We start from the raw sequence: 20,553 nt of genomic DNA, 5'->3' as shown, positions 1-20,553 counted from the left end.
AAACTCAAGAACATATTCGTTCTACTCACCAGTGCATCATAGCTACTCAAGAATCGATTATTTCTTTATAGATAATAATTTCTTGCCTACGATTAAATCTTGTAAATACGACACAATTGTTATCTCCGATCATGCACCTCTAGTTTTGGAGCTAAAATCATTATGCCCCCCACACTCACCTCGCAGATGGCGCCTTAACCCACTTCTATTAGCAGACAAGAACTGTACAGAATTTATATCCAAACAAATTAGCTTCTTCCTAGAGACAAACACACCCTCAGAGGTCTCTGCAGGTACACTCTAGAAAACTCTAAAGGCCTTCTTAAGAGGACAGATTATGTCATATCTTTCCCACAGAAATAAATTAGAAACCAAGAAAGTGTCAGAGCTAAGAAGCGAAATTACTAGAATAGATGAAGAACAAGCCAGGCGTCCAAGTGAGGCTCTTCATAGGAAAAGGCAGGCTCTGCATACAGAACTCAACATCTTGACAACTAAAGAAACTGAACAACTTATTCATAAATCAAGACATCATTACTACGAACACGGAGAGAAAGCTAATAAGCTTTTAGCTCAACAAATCCTCAAGCAAGAAGTTCGCAATGCAATCCCAGTAATCACCAACACTAATGGAGATGAAATCATTGACCATAAAAATATAATGCACACATTTAGAGACTAGTATAAAACTATATATTCTACTTAGTTTTAAGAAGACAACACACAATCTAATGCATTTCTGGATACATTACAGATACCACAAATAGATACTTTTAGTGCTGAGGAACTGGATAAACCTCTGACCCGATCAGAATTACAAGATGCTATAAAGTCACTTCAAAGAGGGAAATCAGCAGGCCCTGATGGCTACCCTATAGAATTTTATAAGAAATTCTACACTCAGCTAGCTCCCCTCTTATTGGCAACATTTACAGAAGCTAGAGACAATCAAATTCTACCTCAAACTTTTCGTCAAGCATTAATCACCGTCTTTCCTAAACAAAATAAGGACTTGTTACAATGTGCATCATACAGACCAATTTCACTTCTGAATAATGATGTTAAGATACTCTCAAAAATCATAGCTAGAAGGATGGAGAAAGTGCTGCCTTCGGTAATATCACAGGATCAAACTGGATTTATTAAAGGCCGACACTTATCTTCCAGTCTTCGACGCCTGTTTAATGTAATATATTCACCAGCAAAGTCAAACACCCCAGAGATATTATTATCATTGGATGCAGAAAAAGCATTTGATATGATTGAATGGAACTACCTTTTCACTGCATTGGAGAAATTTGGGTTTGGCCCGAATATTTGTGCATGGATCAAACTACTGTATACGAGTCCAGAAGCCTCAGTCTGTATTAACAACATTTGTTCAGACTACTTTAAACTAGAACGTGGCACCAGACAAGGATGTCCTTTGTCACCACTGCTGTTTGCAATCGCCATTGAACCACTGGTGGTCCACTGTTGAATTTCTTATCAGATAAAGGGGATTATCCGAAAAGGACATGAACAGAAAATTTCTCTATATGCAGATGGTATGGTACTATATATATAAGACCCAGAAAACACTGTGCCTGCAGTTTTAACTTTCAGATTTACAAAAGATTTCTGGTCTCAGAATTAATTTGAATAAAAGTATACTCTTTCCAGTGAATTCACAAGCATATAATATTAGATTGGACACCCTACCTTTTACCATAGCAGATCAGTTTAAATACCTAGGGGTAAATATCACAAGTAAACATAAAGCTCTTTATCAACAAAATTTCGCCGTCTGTATGGAAAAAATTAAGCAAGACTTGCATAGATGGTCAACCCTTCATCTCACTCTAGCCGGAAAAATTAACGTTGTTAAGATGAATATCCTTCCTAAGCTTCTCTTTTTATTTCAAAACATCCCAACATATATCAAATAAATCATTTTTTAAGCAATTAGATTCAACCATAACCTCATTTATTTGGAACTCAAAACATTCATGTATCCGAAGAGCGACTCTACAAAGACCTCAGGCAGAAGGTGGCATGGCTCTACCTAATTTTCAGTTTTATTACTGGGCAGCAAACATACAAGCAATAAAAACCTGGACACAAATAAATGAACATACACAGGCCTGGTCCGCAATAGAAGTAAAATCCTGCAGTACTTCTTTATATTCCCTGCTCTGCGCTCCAATAAATGCAAGTTATCGCAAATATACTAATAACCCAATTGTGCTTCACTCACTCAGAACATGGAACCAAATTAGAAAGCAATTTAAGATGGAAAATCTTCTATCTGTGGCACCCCTGCAAGAGAACCACCTCTTTCAACCCTCGCAAACATATCCAGTTTTTAATATCTGGAAAAGATTTGGGATTAAATTGCTCAGAGATCCTTATATAGACAATACCTTTGCATCCTTTGAACAATTACATTCCAAATTTAACCTTCCAGCTACACATTTCTTTCACTATCTTCAAATTAGAAACTTTGTCAAACAGAACCTGCCCGATTTTCCTCATCTCATACCCTCCACCATGCTGGAAAAAATATTGCTCAACTTCGAGGACTTAGACACCATTTCTACAATATATGAAATTTTATTAGAGTCCCTTCCTTTTAAAGATCCAAGAGGACAATGGGAAAAAGATCTCTTAATATATCAGAAAAGGAGTGGAAGGTAGCAAAGCAGAGAATTCACTCGAGCTCCATATGCGCAAAGCATAGAATCATTCAACTCAAAATTATATATCGAGCTCATCTGTCTCGCTTAAAACTGTCCAAAATGTTTCCAGGGCAAGATCCAACCTGCGAACGCTGCAACCAAGCTCCTGCCTCACTGGGTCACATGTTTTGGGCATGCACCAAATTAACATAATTTTGGACCAAAATTTTTAAGCGCCTTTCAGACAGCCTTGGTGTCACAATTCCTCCTAACCCACTATTAGCTATGTTTGGTGTTCTTCCAGATGGATTTGAAATGGATAAGGACAAGCAAACTGTGATTGCATTCACTACACTTTTGGCATGCAGATTGATTTTGTTAAATTGGAAGAATCCTAACTCTCCTCTACTAAATCAGTGGGAAACCGATGTTTTATATTATTTGAAATTGGAACAAATCAAATTCTCAGTTAGGGGATCTGTACAGAATTTTTTCAAAACCTGGCAGGATTTAATCAATAATATTTTAGAATAAGAAGAAATAATTATTTCCGCATTTCTTTTCCTTCTCCATTTATCTTTTTTTGCCCTATTAAACTCAATAATTTAGGCATGTTTACAAGCCTTAAGTATTACTCCTGTGGCCATACTCTCCTTCTCAGGGGTGGGGTTTGATTTGCTTTCAATCCTATTTTTTGTAAAAATTGATCTATATGTACGGAATGATTACAATAAAATTAATTTAAAAAAAAAAGCACTAGTACATTGATGTTTTCTTTTGGTGGCAAAATCTGAGCATGTAAAAAAGCAGGAAGTCATAATCAACTGTTTTTTTAGATCTAGCTAGTAAGACAAACACAGGCTATCACAGTCTTTCTGGAGAAATGACTGGGTATAAATTAAACCTTGTGGAAGAAAATTTATTACACACAGGAACCCCCCCACTGGAATGCCCCGATTTATGCAATAAAACACAGGCAGGAGAAAGCATCAATCGTTATTCTTTATCTAAATCTTCAAAGAGGTAACAAGTGTATTACATGTTAGTCACATTGCTACAAAGGAAAAATATCCTCAGGCTATATTTATACAATTCATTGATTAGGTCACTTTTCTTTAAAAGGAATTCATTAAAAATTCAGAAAACTTTTAACATGATTGGTTACACCTAGTTGCTAAAAGGACATGGCAGATTTTTGATACCTTAATGACCACAATTTGATTGATAGTCCTATTTGTTTAGGATGTATTTGACATTTTGAATGTATTATTTTTATTCTTATTTTAGGAGATGTGTGAATTTCACAAAGAAGAGAAAAGAACAATGGCTTATGTATATTATGATCCAGCTTGGTTCAAAACAGAAAACAGTATTTTAAGGGAAAAGTTATGCCACGAATATAGCACTTCTCTTAAGGGGTTATGTAAAGGAAAAGAAATACATTTTATCATAGTGAATAATAAAATAATAGTGTCATCTTTTAAGCATAAACTCAGAAGGATATGAGACTCAGGCACATACCAGGTACACACTGGAGCAGGGTTCAAATTTAACTCTTACAACCTCTACCTAGTAGTTTGTCTAGTGGGTAGACACAAAACATGCAGTTTTGTCTTGGATGGTTGTACTTAACAGAAACTTTCAGCATAAGTACCCAACATTGGATGGCTGGCTTCACAAGACAGGCCAAAAGACAGCTGTTGTTCAGTGTAGCATTACGTCAACTAAGGAAAAAAAAGGTAACACTTGGATAGTCAAGGCTTGCCTACAATGGACAACTGCTACATTTAATGAGATGGCTTCCATAAAAAATAAAATTGACTGTGAATTAAATTTATGCTTAAATGAAAGTCCCTGACCTCTAAATGTGTTTTAAAAAATCAAACAAAAGATCTCTTTGCCCCAAGCTAAATCAAACAAATATTATATTGCTTCATGGAGGACTCGCCACTCTTATAACATTTTTCAAACATTTTGGCAGAGTGCTGTTCCCATCATATGGATTTTAGTAGTACCAACCATGACATTACTCATGAAGGTGCACAGCTAACGCTACTATCTCACACCCTCAGAGGCTTAGTCTGGGCATAGTCTGTTTGAAGTTTACACACTTTCCTCTTGGATATATGGATTTTTTGTTTGGTACTCACACATTCTAAAATGCATATCTTAGCTCAACTGGCAACTCTAAATTGGATCCTTATGATCTGAAACATATGTGAGTGTGACTGAACCATGCAATGTGCAGGGGTACAGTGCGGGGCAGCTTCCTACATTGTGTTCATGATTGCTTGAGTATGTTCCACAACCCAAAACTATGGACTGGTCTAAGCTGGTCAAATGACAGATGGATGGAAAACTAGTAATGGGACAATAAAAGTTAACAACCATACAAAGTAGCACATCACTGTCCAAGTTGTGAGCAATTAAATTTTAATAACTAGCAAGGCCTGGACTGTGTAATTACTTTTAAGATGATAATAATTACATTAATAGAGTAAATTCTGCATGGGAAGATGATTTCACAGTGAAAAAATAAGGAATGGAAGCCCCATGTCTAGAAATATTAAATGCATCTAATTAGCCAACACTTTTTTTCGGGTACAATTATTTTTCTATATTTTGACTGTCCAGAAAGTGGGAGGTTACATGACTTATTCAAAGACTTTCTTTGAATCAATATAGGCTTCATAACTTGATCAAGGACATGGATTAAAGCAATAGGGGGAAATTAATTTAAATCTTCCAAGATTTAAAATTCAGCTCCTCAGCTATTTGGCCATGCACCACTTTCTTAAAAGTATTATTATTAATCAGCTGTTATTGCTACAATTGCACTCAATAAATATACAATCCTACCAATAAAGTTACTATACATCCAAGTATAAGCCCTCACTTTTAAATTTCCGATATTCATAAAATCATGTCTAGTTATTTGACTTGAGTCACGGTATAATGTATATCACTACTGGAATGTAACTTAAACTTGCTTTAACTGTAAACATGTATGGCGGCATGTTAGTGGGGCAGTTTGCATTGTTGAGTAACCAGAGTTCAAATCACATGACTAGCTAGAGACTAATTGAAGTTTGCATATTCTCCTGATGTCTGCATGGAGTTCACCCCTGTTACTTTAGAGATGCCACAAACATGTGATATGGATAGGTTGCTTCCTGTCTTTGGTTCAATGCTTTCAGGATAACCACTAGCACCCTGCTATCCCTAAACTGGATTAACTGGATTTCGCTTCCCGGGTCCTCTCTGCATGGAGTTTGCATGTTCTCCCCGTGTCTGCGTGGGTTTCCTCTGGGTACTCCGGTTTCCTCCCACAGTCCAAAGACATGCAGGTTAGGTGCATTGGTGATTCTAAATTGTCCCTAGTATGTGCTTGGTGTGTGTGTGTGTGTCCTTCGGTGGGCTGGCGCCCTGCCCGGGGTTTAATTCCTGCCTTGCACCATGTGTTGGCTGGGATTGGCTCCAGCAGACCCCCGTGACCCTGTAGTTAGGATATAGCGGGTTGGATAATGGATGGATGGATGGAATGAAACAGATCATTGCAGCAGAGGTATAAAATATACAAGGGTAAATTAAAGGTAAAATGTAACTAAAACTAACATTCCATGTTTAAACACAGAGTGATCACATTTATAATTTATTAGGAAATATTAAAGGTTTATTGTTAATAGACTGTATCCTATGGTACTGAATGGTCGAAGAGTAAACATGGCACAACAGATGCATCTTTAGTAAAGAATGTGCTGTAAATTAGATTTTTTTTTAATCAAAAAGAATTAGTCATGTCAAAAAACTTTTGATTAAACATGACTGGGTAGGTTGTGATGATTCAGTGACTGACATTGCTGTCACAAAGCTAGCTTCCTGGGTTCAGATCCCACCCCTGGGTATTGTTTGTTTGAGTTTTTGTATGGGTACTCCAGTTTTACTCTGACATCGCCAAAGATATATACATAAGCTTAATTACTGAGTTCATACTGGCACCTATGTGGGTGTGTACATGACTGGGTTCTGCAACCACAACTCCTATGTTCAATAATTAAGATATTTTTCTGTACTGTGAATAATGTTTCTAAATTTTTTGATAAAGGCAATCCGGTACAGATTAAAGGCAAAGCAGTCAATAAAAAGCAAAGATAGCATTGCACATGCAAAATTCACAGAATTTTTCGTCGGCTCAGATGGCTAATATGAGACTCTTAATTCAAAGATAGAGCAATCTATGGGTTTACCAGAGAAGCATATACCAACCTCATACTGCTTATAATATACAGTATACTGGAATTCTGGGGGATGTGCTAGTAGGTCAGCAATGAGATACTATCACATCTTTCATCTATACTTTATGCTCAGTTTTACAAGCATCTGACAATGAGTGGTAATTTCCTGCACATCTTTAGTCATGTTGGCATTTGAATTGTACCATTTTATTTCTCCTAAATATTATAAACTTTAGTAGTGTTCCCTCACTTTGTTTGTTTTGTTGTTGTAAACGCAGCATTATCAGTAATGACTATTTTCTCAAACAACTTTACAGTAGAATACCTGTCTAATTTCACTTGGTACCTTATCCAGATATAATAAAATGCCAATAATTTCTTCATATCTTTTCATTGCACACAAAGCTCCTACAAGGATGAACATTATTTAGTAATAATTGCACGGTTTTAATTATGCATGCTAAGTGAAACAATATTAAATGGGATCATGGATAATTCCATGCATAAAGCTTATTTACCTGGGCAAAGTAGAGCTTTAGTTTCTTCCCCCTGAATTGTGTCTCATGAAGTTCTATCCGAGCTCTTGCAGCTGCCTTGGGATTACTGAAGTTTATTCTCACACGTCTGAAGCTTTTAAAGAGCTGGAATGTCACATGATTATCATAGGCAAGGAAAAGTGACTCAAACAATCCCTGGGGAAAAATGACAAAACAATATTTTGTAACTATTAAAAATTCTTTAGGCTTGGAAATATCAAAACTATAATTAATCGTACTGGAAATCATTTCTCCTCATATGCTGTTGTCTCATTAGGAGTCCTATAAGGCTCTAATTTTTTTTAGGGCTTGTTTTCTTTTTTGATTTATATGTTACCTTTAGGACAGATCATTACGACAGACAATTTTTCATTTCACTTCTATGCTGATGATATTCAGCTTTACTTTTCTGTGAAACCTAGCAATACATGCTCTTTGAAGACATTTTTCAACTGCTTGAGGTAGATTAAAGACTGGTTAGCTAATTACATCCTCTAGCTGAATGAAAGTAAATCTGTGGCAATCCTGTTTGGTCCATCTAAAAGTACTGCAAGAAAAAAAAAGCCTAGAGCATTTGGCAATAGATGTGAAATCATATATTACAAATTTGAGGATGATTTTTGATCTGGACCTCAAATTGGGGGCGGCATGGTGGTGCAGTGGTAGTGCTGCTGCCTCACAGTAAGGAGACTTGGGTTCGCTTCCCAGGTCCTCCCTGCGTGGCATTTGCGTGTTCTCTCCATGTCTGCGTGGATTTCCTCTGGTTGCTCTGGTTTCCTCCAACAGTACAAAGACATGCAGGTTAGGTGCATTGGCAATCCTAAATTGTCCCTAGTGTGTGCTTGGTGTGTGGGTGTGTGTGCCCTGTGGTGGTCTGGCACCTTACGCGGGATTTGTTCCTGCCTTGCACCCTGTGTTGGCTGGGATTGGCTCCAGCAGACCCCCGTGACCATGTGTTAGGATATAGCAGGTTGGACAATGACTGACTGATGACATGACCTCAAATTTGAAAAACAAGTACGCTCAGTCATCATGGATAGCTTTTCTCAGCTTAGACTGATCTGTATGGTGAAGCAAAAATTGTCATTTACTGATTTAGAGAAAAAGTGATCCATGTATTTATAACAATTTATGTTATTGCAATTCTTTGTTCATGAGTATCAGTCAATCATCTTTGCCAAGTCTGCAATTGATACAGAATGCTGTGGCAAGATTATTGTTTGAAAAGAAGTCATACCAGTATAGTTTTAGCACTCCTTCATTGGCTGCCAATTCATTTTAGGATTCATTTTAAACTTCTACATTTTACTTTTAAAGCTTTTAATGGCTAGGTTCCACCTTATACTGTTGACTTGAACTGCCAATTTTAATTATAAAGTCAGCTATTATTAGATGTGCCTTGATCTTGATTAAACTGTAAGGGGATTGTGCCTTTGTAGTAGCTGTACATAGATTTATTGTTTGTAAATGTAGACTTAAAACACATTTTTTTCATTAGCTTTACAGTCTATCAAGATGCATGTTTTTTTTTACTTTTGCTTTTTGTCTTAATGCGGCTTTGCTGATTATCACATGGCTTGTAACTTTGTTGTCCCTTTCCTTGCCTTTCATCTTTTATATGTAAAGCACTTTGGTTAACAGAGAGTTGTTTTTACATGTGCTTTATAAATAAAATTTACTTGGTTGCTTTGCAATAGGATTTTTATGTGTTAAATATGTTATATCTAAGAACAGCACATCCCTTGCCTTTCCAAAGCACTGCTAATTTATTTTTATGTACTTTGCATTAAGCAGTTTTGAAAAACTGATCTATTGCATAGCTTTGGAACAGTTAAATTTAAAACTAATGGAACAGATAGGTATCTGAACAAAAACAATGGGAAAGAACAGTGAATATATTGCATACTTTTGTTATACTTAATGTTTTTGATTTGGACTTGAAATGGGAAATTGAATAGTCACCAATATTGATAGCTCAAGACAAATTAAAAGGACATAATGTTTTAAAGTTCAGTTTAACTGCTAGCCAAAAAGAAGAGTAAAAAACAGTGTTTCTCAGGTTTGGCCTTTATCCCAACCAGTTCCATAAAATATTGAGTCACTTTTACTTCTAACTGATCTATTTGTTTAATTAGTTTGTCCTCCTTCTTCATTTATATTACATTTATATATTTACATTTAGAAGTAATTCTAAGATTAATATTTTTTGACAAAGCTTTAAACAACTAACTTTCACCATTTTCTTTTTAGTTCACCTTTATTTCCGTTGAGCAATCTCCCTTACTAATACTGACCATTAGTGACAAGCAGTGCAGACACAGGAGGAAATGGCACTGAATGTTAAAAAGCAACAGTTACTCGTGTTCATTTGTGTCATAATTAGCTAATTAATTAATTAGATCAATTAGAAACACAACTGTCAAACTGATTTTTGAAACTGCTTAGAATGAAAACCTGCAGCCACAGCAGTACTCCAGGACTGAATCTGAAAACCCAGATATAAAATATTTTCTATTAATGTGTAATTATTAAAGATACTAATGTTTCACAAAACAACTCATTTATGTGTTCTTTGACCTTTTTGGTTGAAAATTGTGAAGATTTCTAAAAATGGTAACATTTTATAAAAATGCTCACTTCCTAGTTTTGTAAAGTTTATCACTGTGCTTAAATACCATGTAAGTTTAATTTCCCAACAACTTTCAGAAAACATCTGTAAGACCTTCTCTCTACATATCTGAAGTCTAAAATAGGCCGCATTCCATTACAAATATGGGCAGAGAAAGAAAATTGAAACTGTTCAGAATAGCTTTCTAAAAATATCTGTTCTGCAAACTGCTGTGCAATCAAAAGAACCAGGGGGTGCATTCCAAAAGGCAAAGTAAATACTGAAGAAACTGCCTTTAACAATGCATACTACTTAGACATAATTCTTAAAATGGCAAATTTAAATTGCTGTGAGTATGTTTTTGTTCTGAAAATAATGTCAGAGATTGGAACCATGGAAGGTAAAATATAGAGGCTGCAACATAATTTGACGTGACTTCAATATTAAAACTCTTGTTAGTGATAAACATTGTAAAAGATAGTGTATTGTTTCTATGAAACAACATAAAATTATTAAGGCAAAACAATCGTTACTAAAACAGATTTTTTTGCTTGAATCACATATCCCAAAATATATGCATTATTTTAAATCCCTGATATTAACTACTGAAATAAACTTCTCATTTTGTAAAATAATACTGGTAAGGAATTTGGAAAGACATTTACTTACAGTGAGCTTTTTATGAAACAGATTATATGTGTGGGTGTGTGTGTGCCCTGCGGTAATAAAACAAAAAAGTATTTTGCTACTGCATCTGAGGAAAGGTAATGTGAATTTCAGCTTTCTGATTTAAAGAAGGGCGGCACGGTGGCGCAGTGGTAGTGCTGCTGCCTCGCAGTTAGGTGACCTGGGTTCGCTTCCCGGGTCCTCCCTGCGTGGAGTTTGCATGTTCTCCCCGTGTCTGCATGGGTTTCTTCCGGGCGCTCCGGTTTCCTCCCACAGTCCAAAGACTTGCAGGTTAGGTGGATTGGCTATTCTAAATTGGCCCTAGTGTGTGCTTGGTGTTTGTGTGTGTCCTGTGGTGGGTTGGCACCATGCCCGGGGTTTGTTCCTGCCTTGCGCCCTGTGTTGGCTGGGATTAGCTCCAGCAGACCCCCGTGACCCTGTGTTAGGATATAGCGGGTTGGACAATGGATGGAAGATTTTATGTGTAGGCTAAAATGGATGAATGAAATTCAGAAAACTCAACAAAATGCCAAAAAACAAATCATAATAACTCTTTATCAAATGCAGTTTTCTTCAGAAAGCATACATTTTACCAATAAACTTATACAGTATATAGACAGAACTCGACAATATAAACTCATTAAGTTTTCTTCCAACCAGCTATAGCTATGTTATGAGTAAAGGGTGCACAGGTCACCTCACATTTATTTGGAAAAAAAGAAGGCAACAAGAATCATGCAAAGGAAGAGGTAGTGTTCAGTAAAGAGGAAGAAAAACTGTGACAATCTCTGATGAAATTCAAGAAATATGCACTTATCTATGGAATGGTCAAGAGTGGATCACAAATAAACATAAAATATGTCAAAAATTGATAACAGGTAGCTAACAGTAACCTCTATTAGAATATTACCCTAATCTTTTATTTTATCCTGCTTACTTGTGTAACTGCTATTTGTAGTATAAAAGTGATAGGAGTTTTGAGTGTTTGCTTCAAAGATATCAAAACAGTAGTTCTTCAGTATTTGCAGAATTGGGAGACAGCCATCTAACTGGGGTACGCTATGGGTGTACAACAAAGTTTAAAAATTGCCATGGTACATATGATAATAGCAAACAATCCTAATCATCTTTAAAATACAGAAGTTGAATAGATAGATAGATAGATAGATAGATAGATAGATAGATAGATACTTTATTAATCCCAGGGGGAAATTCACATATTCCAGCAGCAAAAATATTAAATTAAAGAGTAATAAAAAATGCAGATAAAAAAACAGACAATAACTTGAATAATGTTCAACGTTTACCCCCTCTGGTGGAATTGAAGAGTCGCATAGTTTGGGGGAGGAATGATCTTCTCAGTCTGTCAGTGGAGCAGGACAGTGACAGCAGTCTGTCACTGAAACTGCTCCTCTGTCTGGAGATGACACTGTTTAATGGATGTAGTGGATTCTCCATAATTGATAGGAGCCTGCTGAGTGCCCGTTGCTCTGCTACGGATGTCAGACCGTCCAGCTCTATGCCAACAATAGAGCCTGCCTTCCTCACCAGTTTGTCCAGGCGTGAGGCATCCTTCTTCTTAATGCTGCCTCCCCAGCACACCACTGCGTAGAAGAGGGCACTCGCCACAACCATCTGATAGAACATCTGCAGCATCTTACTGCAGATGTTGAAGGATGCCAGTCTTCTAAGGAAGTACAGGCGGCTCTGTCCTTTCTTGCACAGAGAATCAGTTTTGGCAGTCCAGTCTAATTTATCGTCCAGCTGCACTCCTAGGTATTTATAGGTCTGCACCCTCTGCACACAGTCACCTCTGATGATCACGGGGTCCATGAGGGGCCTGGGTCTCCTAAAATCCACCACCAGTTCCTTGGTTTTGCTGGTGTTCAGTTGTAGGTGGTTTAAGTCGCACCATTTAACAAAGTCTTTGATGAGGTTTCTATACTCCTCCTCCTGCCCACTCAATAGCTGAGGATAATGACGTATTAGAAGGTTTTGACAAAATAAGCTTGCAAACTATCAGTCATACACTACATTGTAACCACATCCTATTCTGGAAGTACTATGAATGAGTTAAGAAACTCTACTTCAAGCGTGTACAAATTAGCTGTTATTACCTGTATTATAGCATAGGCTAAATGCTTGAATCCAAGCGTATATGGGTCCATCCTGGTGTGTAGGCTGTTGGTGACAATGTAACTCAGAAGGGTATGCTTGTGTGTTGCAAACTGGGTACCTTGCTGTAAACAGATCAAACTGTGAATATTGCAGAAGTCTAAACATCTTTGAAAACGAACTGTACACTTTACAGCAGCAGCATACCCATCTGTGAATAGAATTATTTAGTTCAATAATCCCCCATATCACAAGGCCTGGGAAGTTATGGGATTCTTCCAAGAACATGGCAGTTGATAAATAACACACACATTTCCACCTTAATTATGCACTTATAACAGAAGACAGGGTTTGAATGGCCAAAAGATTTTATCATTTGAGATATTAGTTTGCACTCAACCATTTGAATAACTGTTTGTACTCAACCTTTCTAGTCCTAGAAAATGTGCTTCTTCAAAACTCTTTACACAAACAAAATGACTTTTGAGAAAAGCCACAGAGAGGTAAACAAGGTGGTACAGACTTCAGCAGCTGAGACTGGTATAAATTTGCATCTCTCAACCATATTAAGAGCTCTGCATATCACTGCCCTGTATGGGGTGTGTCGGGTAAACGAAGCCATTATTCAAAGAAAGTAAAAAAAAAAACAAGTGGAAGCATTTTTGTAAAAAACACAAAATCATTTTTGTAAAAAACATAAGAGTGACCCAGCTGTGAAGTGGGAAAAGGTTTCATGGTCAAATGAGACCATGATAAAGTGGTCAAGACAGACCAGTTTAGTGCAAATATAACACTGCCCACACCTCAAAAAGCATCATACCTACAGTGAAGTGTGCTGGTGGTAGAATTATGCTGTGTGTCTCTTTTTCATCAGCAAGAGCATGACATCTGGTTAAAAAGTGAAGGAAAAACATAAATATCAATTGATCTTTTAATTGTCATAAACCTTTGAAATGTTTTCAAGCATTTATCAATAGAGCTGTTTAAACACAATATTAAAAAGAGTGGCTCTTGTGTCCCCTGCAACATTTACTGGAAAAAAAACTTGCGAAAAGAAAAGCTGAATGTGTGTTACTACAACATGATATATTGTGGAGATTTATGTTAAATTATTTCTTGTTTCATAATATATTAATTAGGTATTTTGAAGTGATGTTTTTGAATATACACTTAAATTATGACATTAAAAAATTATGATAGAACACAATTTGTTCTATTTATTAATACAGGTTGTTTCAAAAAATTGTATGCACCTTGGTAACAACTAATTCGATAGTTTTTCATTTCCAAAGCCACTTAATCTAGTTCAGGGTGAAAATTCCAATAATTCAGTGTTATACTTTCGATTAAAATATAATCCAAATACACAAGGCTAATCTGTCACATGAAAAAGATTCAATGTGCTCAGATTTTACACCTTTACTGTCCATGCACTGTTGGTATCTTTAAACAATTGATATGCAAATGTCCATCAAGGTGTCTGTTTAATTCATTTTCTTAGCTCTTCATTATGTGCTACGTTTTATACCATACATTTTATCTTTCAAGTAATTCCACTGGGAAAAGTCAGGTGTATACTTTTTAAGACTCTCTATAGAATATGTACTGTTAAAATGTAAATTACTCTTCAAAAAGTCACTGTTTAAAAATGCAATTATAAGTATAGATACAGTGATTATGTAATTTGTCTTTTAAAACTATGTTAAAGTTAGATCTGCCTTGGTAAGCAGGTCTTCATTCTCTGTACAGTATATGAGGAATAAGACATGTAAAATTTTATTAAACAGTTCACTGAATCACATAAACTTCACAGTCAACTGAAACAATACAGCACAATAGGGTTGCATTTTCTCATACTGAAACTGCAGCATATTGTCTCTCAGGTTTAGTCAAATGCATATAGAGTTTAGTATTGTGTACCTACTTTACTCTTTTCAATGTCTAGGATCACTTGCATTTGGGACGCTGTAGGGATAAGCATTCAAATGAATATTAATAGAAGAGTATGCATTTTCTTGGAGTTAGTTTGTGAGGTATGCAGTAAAATTAGTAATGCCAAAATACATTCTAGAAGTAATAAAAACAAAGCTGTAACAGCAGGTTTCAAAAATGTCAATGGCACATTACTTCCACTGAATACATTAATTTAGGCAGAAACTAAAAAATGTTATCCGTAATTGAGGGAAAGGCTAACTATTTATAGCAAATAATATAAAACATGGGCCAAAAGGGAAAAAAAGCAAAACTATTTCCTATTTGTTAAATCTGGAACGGGCTAAAACATTTTAAAATATATACTCCTCACTTACACATAGACTTATTTTTTCTTTTAATTTTAAAAACTGTTTCCATATTCAGAAAGGTGGTGCCCTTTCGGTAATAAAACAAAAAAGTATTTTGCTACTGCATCTGAGGAAAGGTAATGTGAATTTCAGCTTTCTGATTTAAAGAAGGGCGGCACGGTGGCGCAGTGGTAGCGCTGCTGCCTCGCAGTTAGGTGACCTGGGTTCGCTTCCCGGGTCCTCCCTGCGTGGAGTTTGCATGTTCTCCCTGTGTCTGCATGGGTTTCTTCCGGGCGCTCCGGTTTCCTCCCACAGTCCAAAGACTTGCAGGTTAGGTGGATTGGCGATTCTAAATTGGCCCTAGTGTGTGCTTGGTGTTTGTGTGTGTCCTGTGGTGGGTTGGCACCCTGCCCGGGATTGTTTCCTGCCTTGTGCCCTGTGTTGGCTAGGATTGGCTCCAGCAGACCCCCCGTGACCCTGTGTTCGGATTCAGCGGGTTGGAAAATGGATGGATGATTTAAAGAAATGCTATTTGACTCTCAACGTTATACTCATGCACACACCCAAACCCATTTCCGGTCAATTTAAACTCACCAATTTACCAAAAATGCGCATTTACCATGTGACAGGAAACTGGGGTACTAAGAGACATTTCTAACTATATTTATCCTCCTAGTTGTTTCAGCTTTGATCATGCTCTTGCTGGAGATGGTGCAGTACATTTGAGAATGTAAAAATAAAGGAAATGTGCACAGAATAGGAGCTGTCCACTGATCCATGTAATTAACGTGTATTCCAGTTAAGAATGTAGGAGCAGCCGAATTTATTTCTACAGCAATATGAGATAGGCAACCAATACGCATAAATGGACATACACTCATACACACTAATTCTGGGCTAATTTAGATCCAAATAAACATACATATATTAACTTTAGAATGTCTGAGAAAACCTATGTGTTCTAAGGAAGTCCACAAAAACACAAGAATCACCAGGCAGAAGGATCCCAAGGTGTAAATCAACCTTGCCTTGATCTGGTATGAGGCAGTAATGTTAGCTGAAGTTTATGGTAAAGCGTGTGTGGTAGATCTTAGCAGGTGCAGGTGTTTTAAAAGACCAGTGCAGCTCAAACCTCATAAGTGTAGATGTGCAGGAGTAAAGCTGTGTGGCCACAGAGAACGTAAAAGGAAATTGGCTAACTGCTAATTTTGTGCACAACCATAGTCAGCACAATGATCTCTCATTGAGGATCTGGACATCATTTAATGCACCTGTACTCACAAGGTTTTAAAAGGTATGAGTAGATCAGAATCAGAAAATGGGAGGAAGAAATCAAGAGGGTAGAGAGAATGATAGCAGAGCAGAATTAGGCTGGAGTTACTGTGAGTTAAAGGAGGTGAGCGGTAGGGGAGAACCCATGGACCAGCATTGACATATGCATTTCAGGGGCAGATTAACCCCTGCTAATTTTGTGGACCAGGAATGAGCGACTGCTCCAGTTGTAACATATAGCCTTGGAAATTTCCATCAGAATTTTCATTGTGACCTGAACTGGACAAGAAGCCAAGAATCTGAGTAATGTATAAAGATAATTCTGAAGAGGAATGTCTTACTCTAAGATATAATTTATGGTGAAACATAACTAACTACATTTACTCTCAGTACTGTACTTGAGTAGAATATGTCGGGAACTTTTCAAAGTATTTTTAAATGCAAATACTTTTACATGTTTAAGATGGAACTTTACAAACTATCATTGACTGACTGTGCTCAAAATCCAGAGTTCACGGCAGTCATTGAAAATAAAACTGCATGGAAACTTTTTTGAGTTCAATGGTCACAGTCTTCAGCATGCAAAGTATTTTAGCAAATGATAGAATGGCTGTTTAGTTTTCTCTGGGTCAATAAGTGGATGCATCTCAGTAGATCACAGTGTAATCATCTAGTGTATTAGCCAATAACTTGGTATGCATTGTAGAAGTTCTCATCTTAAACCTAGTCTTGCAGTGACTTTATATTTCTGCTAAATGTGTGATGGGAGACACAGAACATGTTTATACATGTATAATGGAAGACACAACAGGAAGATTTTTAAGTAGTGGTTGCTATGACAATCTTTATAAAAATAGATATGGCACTATATATTTCTGGTTACATTTAAAAGAGCTGTTAAGTCTCAAGATCTTAAGACAAAATAGCTTTATTATGCAATGTAAACTCCATTAAAACTGGTGTTACCAGCAGAAGAACTCTTCCTAAAATTACAACTCATGGAAATAAGTTGAATTTTAAACTAGTGGGGTGTTTAAAATCATATAGCAAATATGATAAAAATCATAGGGAGTGGTACTAAAAACACTAAAATAAGTTAAACTCTGATAGCCACTTATTGTTGTGACTGAAGCTATGCCAGTTATCAGATAAGATAAGCTAGGAAACAGGGTGCATCATTTTTAGAAAGAAGCTCCCCCACATTGTGTAATATATACCTGATGTGCATTTAGCATATACTGTATATAACTTTCTAAATGTGCATATTGTCTATTGGTAAGTTTGTAATATTGTAGCAGTAAATTTTCACGTAATTATATGTGTGCTTGGAAAGTTTTTGACATCACCATTCAAGTAAGGCTACAGCAGAACATTTATAACATAATAGCTATGGACTGAGTTTTTAAAATTTGCTTCTCTATGCATGTGCTATGTGAATTATATATGTAATGTCAACATACTCAGAACGCCTTATATCATGTAGCTATCAGAACTGCACTTTACTTGCAAAACTGTAATCGTTTCTTTTCTCTCCACTTGAAGTCTTTGCTGTGTCAGATTATGCTTTACAATAATTACTACTGACTACATTTTTAATTGATGTTTGGGATGATTTTGATTATTTGATTATCATGCATTTTTTGTCATGATGTAACTTTGTAAAGGTTTCCTCAGTGATAGACTAAGACAAATCTTGCCAACAACTTTAATAACATTCTAAATAATGTATCAGTTTCATTATTATTTTAAATTGTACTTATTATATTGTATGTCTAATAATAAAATATGTTCACTTGTTTTTATAAATTTAACCTCGTTCCAAGATGGAAGAGTATGAGGAGCTTTGCAGTTAATGAAGGGCCCAGTTTGAGACAACATTAACTACAGTTGCTGAAGAGGTTTCTGTACTCTTTGCTTTTGGCTTGAAAATAAAAATGTCACACTTTGAAATCCAATAAAAGCTAGCGACAAAGAGATGAAACTGGAATCTTGCCATTTAATTGGTCAATTTTTAACAATTAACAGAAAAATTTGCAGTGGCAGTTTTGCATTCTGCATTAAAACATTTTAAAAATAAAAAATCTAATTAAAAAACATCAGCCATCTTTTCATAGAAGTGTACAAGAAATGTTACAATCAATAAGGCTTCTGTGTGGTTTGCTTAGATTTGTTTACATTTCATAGACATATACATACTGATATAGTATAGTACACCATTTCTGTGTGCATCACCCACTATATTTATATATAATGTATATAGCAAAGTGGGACCAACTGTAAGACTATAGCTTTTGCTTCTTATTCTATATGCAAGTCTGCACTACTAATGGATCTGTCTGTTAAATTGTCAAAACTAGACACTGAAAATCCTGAGAGTGTATAAGATGGCGAGACACTCATTAACTTTACATTACTTTGTTTATATATTAAAACACTTTTAGACTGAAATATTATCATAGTTTTCATAAAAGTAGGGTTAACCATAAAACCATACAGATAAGAAATCACAAAAGAATCTGGTGAATAAATCTAATTAATAATATAGTAACTCTACAATATCTTGAGTCAGTTTAAGCCAACATTTGTTCTGAAAAAATGCCTGACTGTGCTTATTTCATAAACATTTTAGTGGCCTTGAGACCTGACATCGTAAAACAGAATAAAATGAATCTGTCTAAAATAAACACATTAGGAAAGGATGTAGCATCAGTTCTTGTATTTATTGATGTCACTTCATTTTACAAGGCAAATGGCATTTTTGAAATATTTATATTGCAACAATCTATACATACACTTCAGTTTGAAAAGTGTATTTGAACAGCAAAGGCTGTTAACTGGAAGTGAACTTTACTGATTATGAAACACACCATACTCAATGCAAGTAGTGTAGTGCAGTTGGTAGAGTGTAGTGCATTCTTCAAAAACATTATGTTTAAGGAAATACACATTTCTATCCATCCATCCATCCATTATCCAACCCACTATATCCTAACTACAGGGTCATGGGGGTCTGCTGGAGCCAATCCCAGCCAACACAGGGGCGCAAGGCAGGAAACAAACCCCAGGCAGGGCGCCAGCCCACCGCAGGGTGCGCACACACACACACACAAGGCAGTAATCAACCATGCATGAGATGCCAATCCACCAATTAAAGTAATGTGGAAGTGGACTGGAGTGCCTGGAGGAAAGTTAACACTAAAATGAGAACATCAAAACTCATATACAGTACACTGTGGCTGTTTCTTTTTCAAAAAAGCAAAACTGACTAGAAAGAAAGCATTGTTTTCTTGTTCTGAGAAAATATGAAAACAAAACAAAAAGCTTTCTAGCTCACATCAGTAACAAAGCAAAGTGGTGTGGCCAAATTTTTCACTCTGGCTTTACAAAGAAAACCAGGGGTGTGATAATCTTAATAAACAGAACTATTCCATTTGTAGTGCCATTTGCAATATCTGATTACGAGGAGCAATATGTCATGGTGACGGACAATTTATCTAATACTAAAATGATTTTAATTAATATCTATGCACCTAATGTGAATGACAGAGCTTTCTCCCAAAATGTATTTGCAACTATCTCCTAATATGAGCACTCACAAAATTATAAGGGCCAGAGACTTTAATTGTGCTTTAAATCCAGACCTGGATAGATCCGCAGATACAACAGCGATAACATCTAAAACTGAAAGGATAATTACACAGTTTGTAACGGATCGCAACTTATCAGGCCCATTGAGATTTTTAAATCCTAACTTAAGAGCACACTCCTTCTTCTCACTGGTACATCATTGTTACTCAAGAATTGATTATTTCCTCATAGACAATAATTTTTTGCCCATTATCAAATCTTGTAAGTATGATGCTATTGTTGTCTCTGACCATGCCCCCAACCCCCCCGATCATGGAGCTTAAATTACTGCATCCTACACACTCATCTCGCAGCTGCCGTCTTCTGTCATTAACTGATGAGAACTGCACAGAATTCATATTCAAGGAAATTGATTATTTCCTTGAGACAAATGCAACATCAAGGGTCTCAGCAGGTATGCTCTGGGAAACTCTGAAGGCATTTTTAAGAGGACAGATTATTTCATACTAGCAAAATACCCGCGCTTCGCAGCGGAGAAGTAGTGTGTTAAAGAGGTTATGTAAACATATATATACATATACATATATACATATA

At 36.2% G+C, this 20,553-nt stretch overlaps 1 protein-coding gene across 3 annotated transcripts in view; it reads right to left on the bottom strand.

Annotated features, from left to right (window-relative positions):
• The window catches only part of rcan2 (regulator of calcineurin 2), a 191,724-nt gene that overhangs the window by 25,144 nt on the left and 146,027 nt on the right, over positions 1 to 20,553 (bottom strand). For 2 of the 3 annotated variants that reach the window (XM_028796834.2, XM_028796835.2), the window contains one exon: positions 7,411 to 7,584. The exons of the other annotated variant lie outside the window; for it this stretch is intronic. In XM_028796834.2, coding sequence (XP_028652667.1) covers positions 7,411 to 7,584 — 174 coding nt within the window. The remainder of the gene's footprint in view (positions 1 to 7,410; positions 7,585 to 20,553) is intronic. 3 annotated transcript variants of the gene reach the window in all.

Source organism: Erpetoichthys calabaricus, chromosome 3 (assembly GCF_900747795.2).
Source record: "Erpetoichthys calabaricus chromosome 3, fErpCal1.3, whole genome shotgun sequence".
Taxonomy (NCBI): Eukaryota; Metazoa; Chordata; class Cladistia; order Polypteriformes; family Polypteridae; genus Erpetoichthys; species Erpetoichthys calabaricus.
The sequence above is the reverse complement of the archived record's forward strand: the minus strand, read 5'-3'. Positions and strand labels throughout refer to the sequence as shown.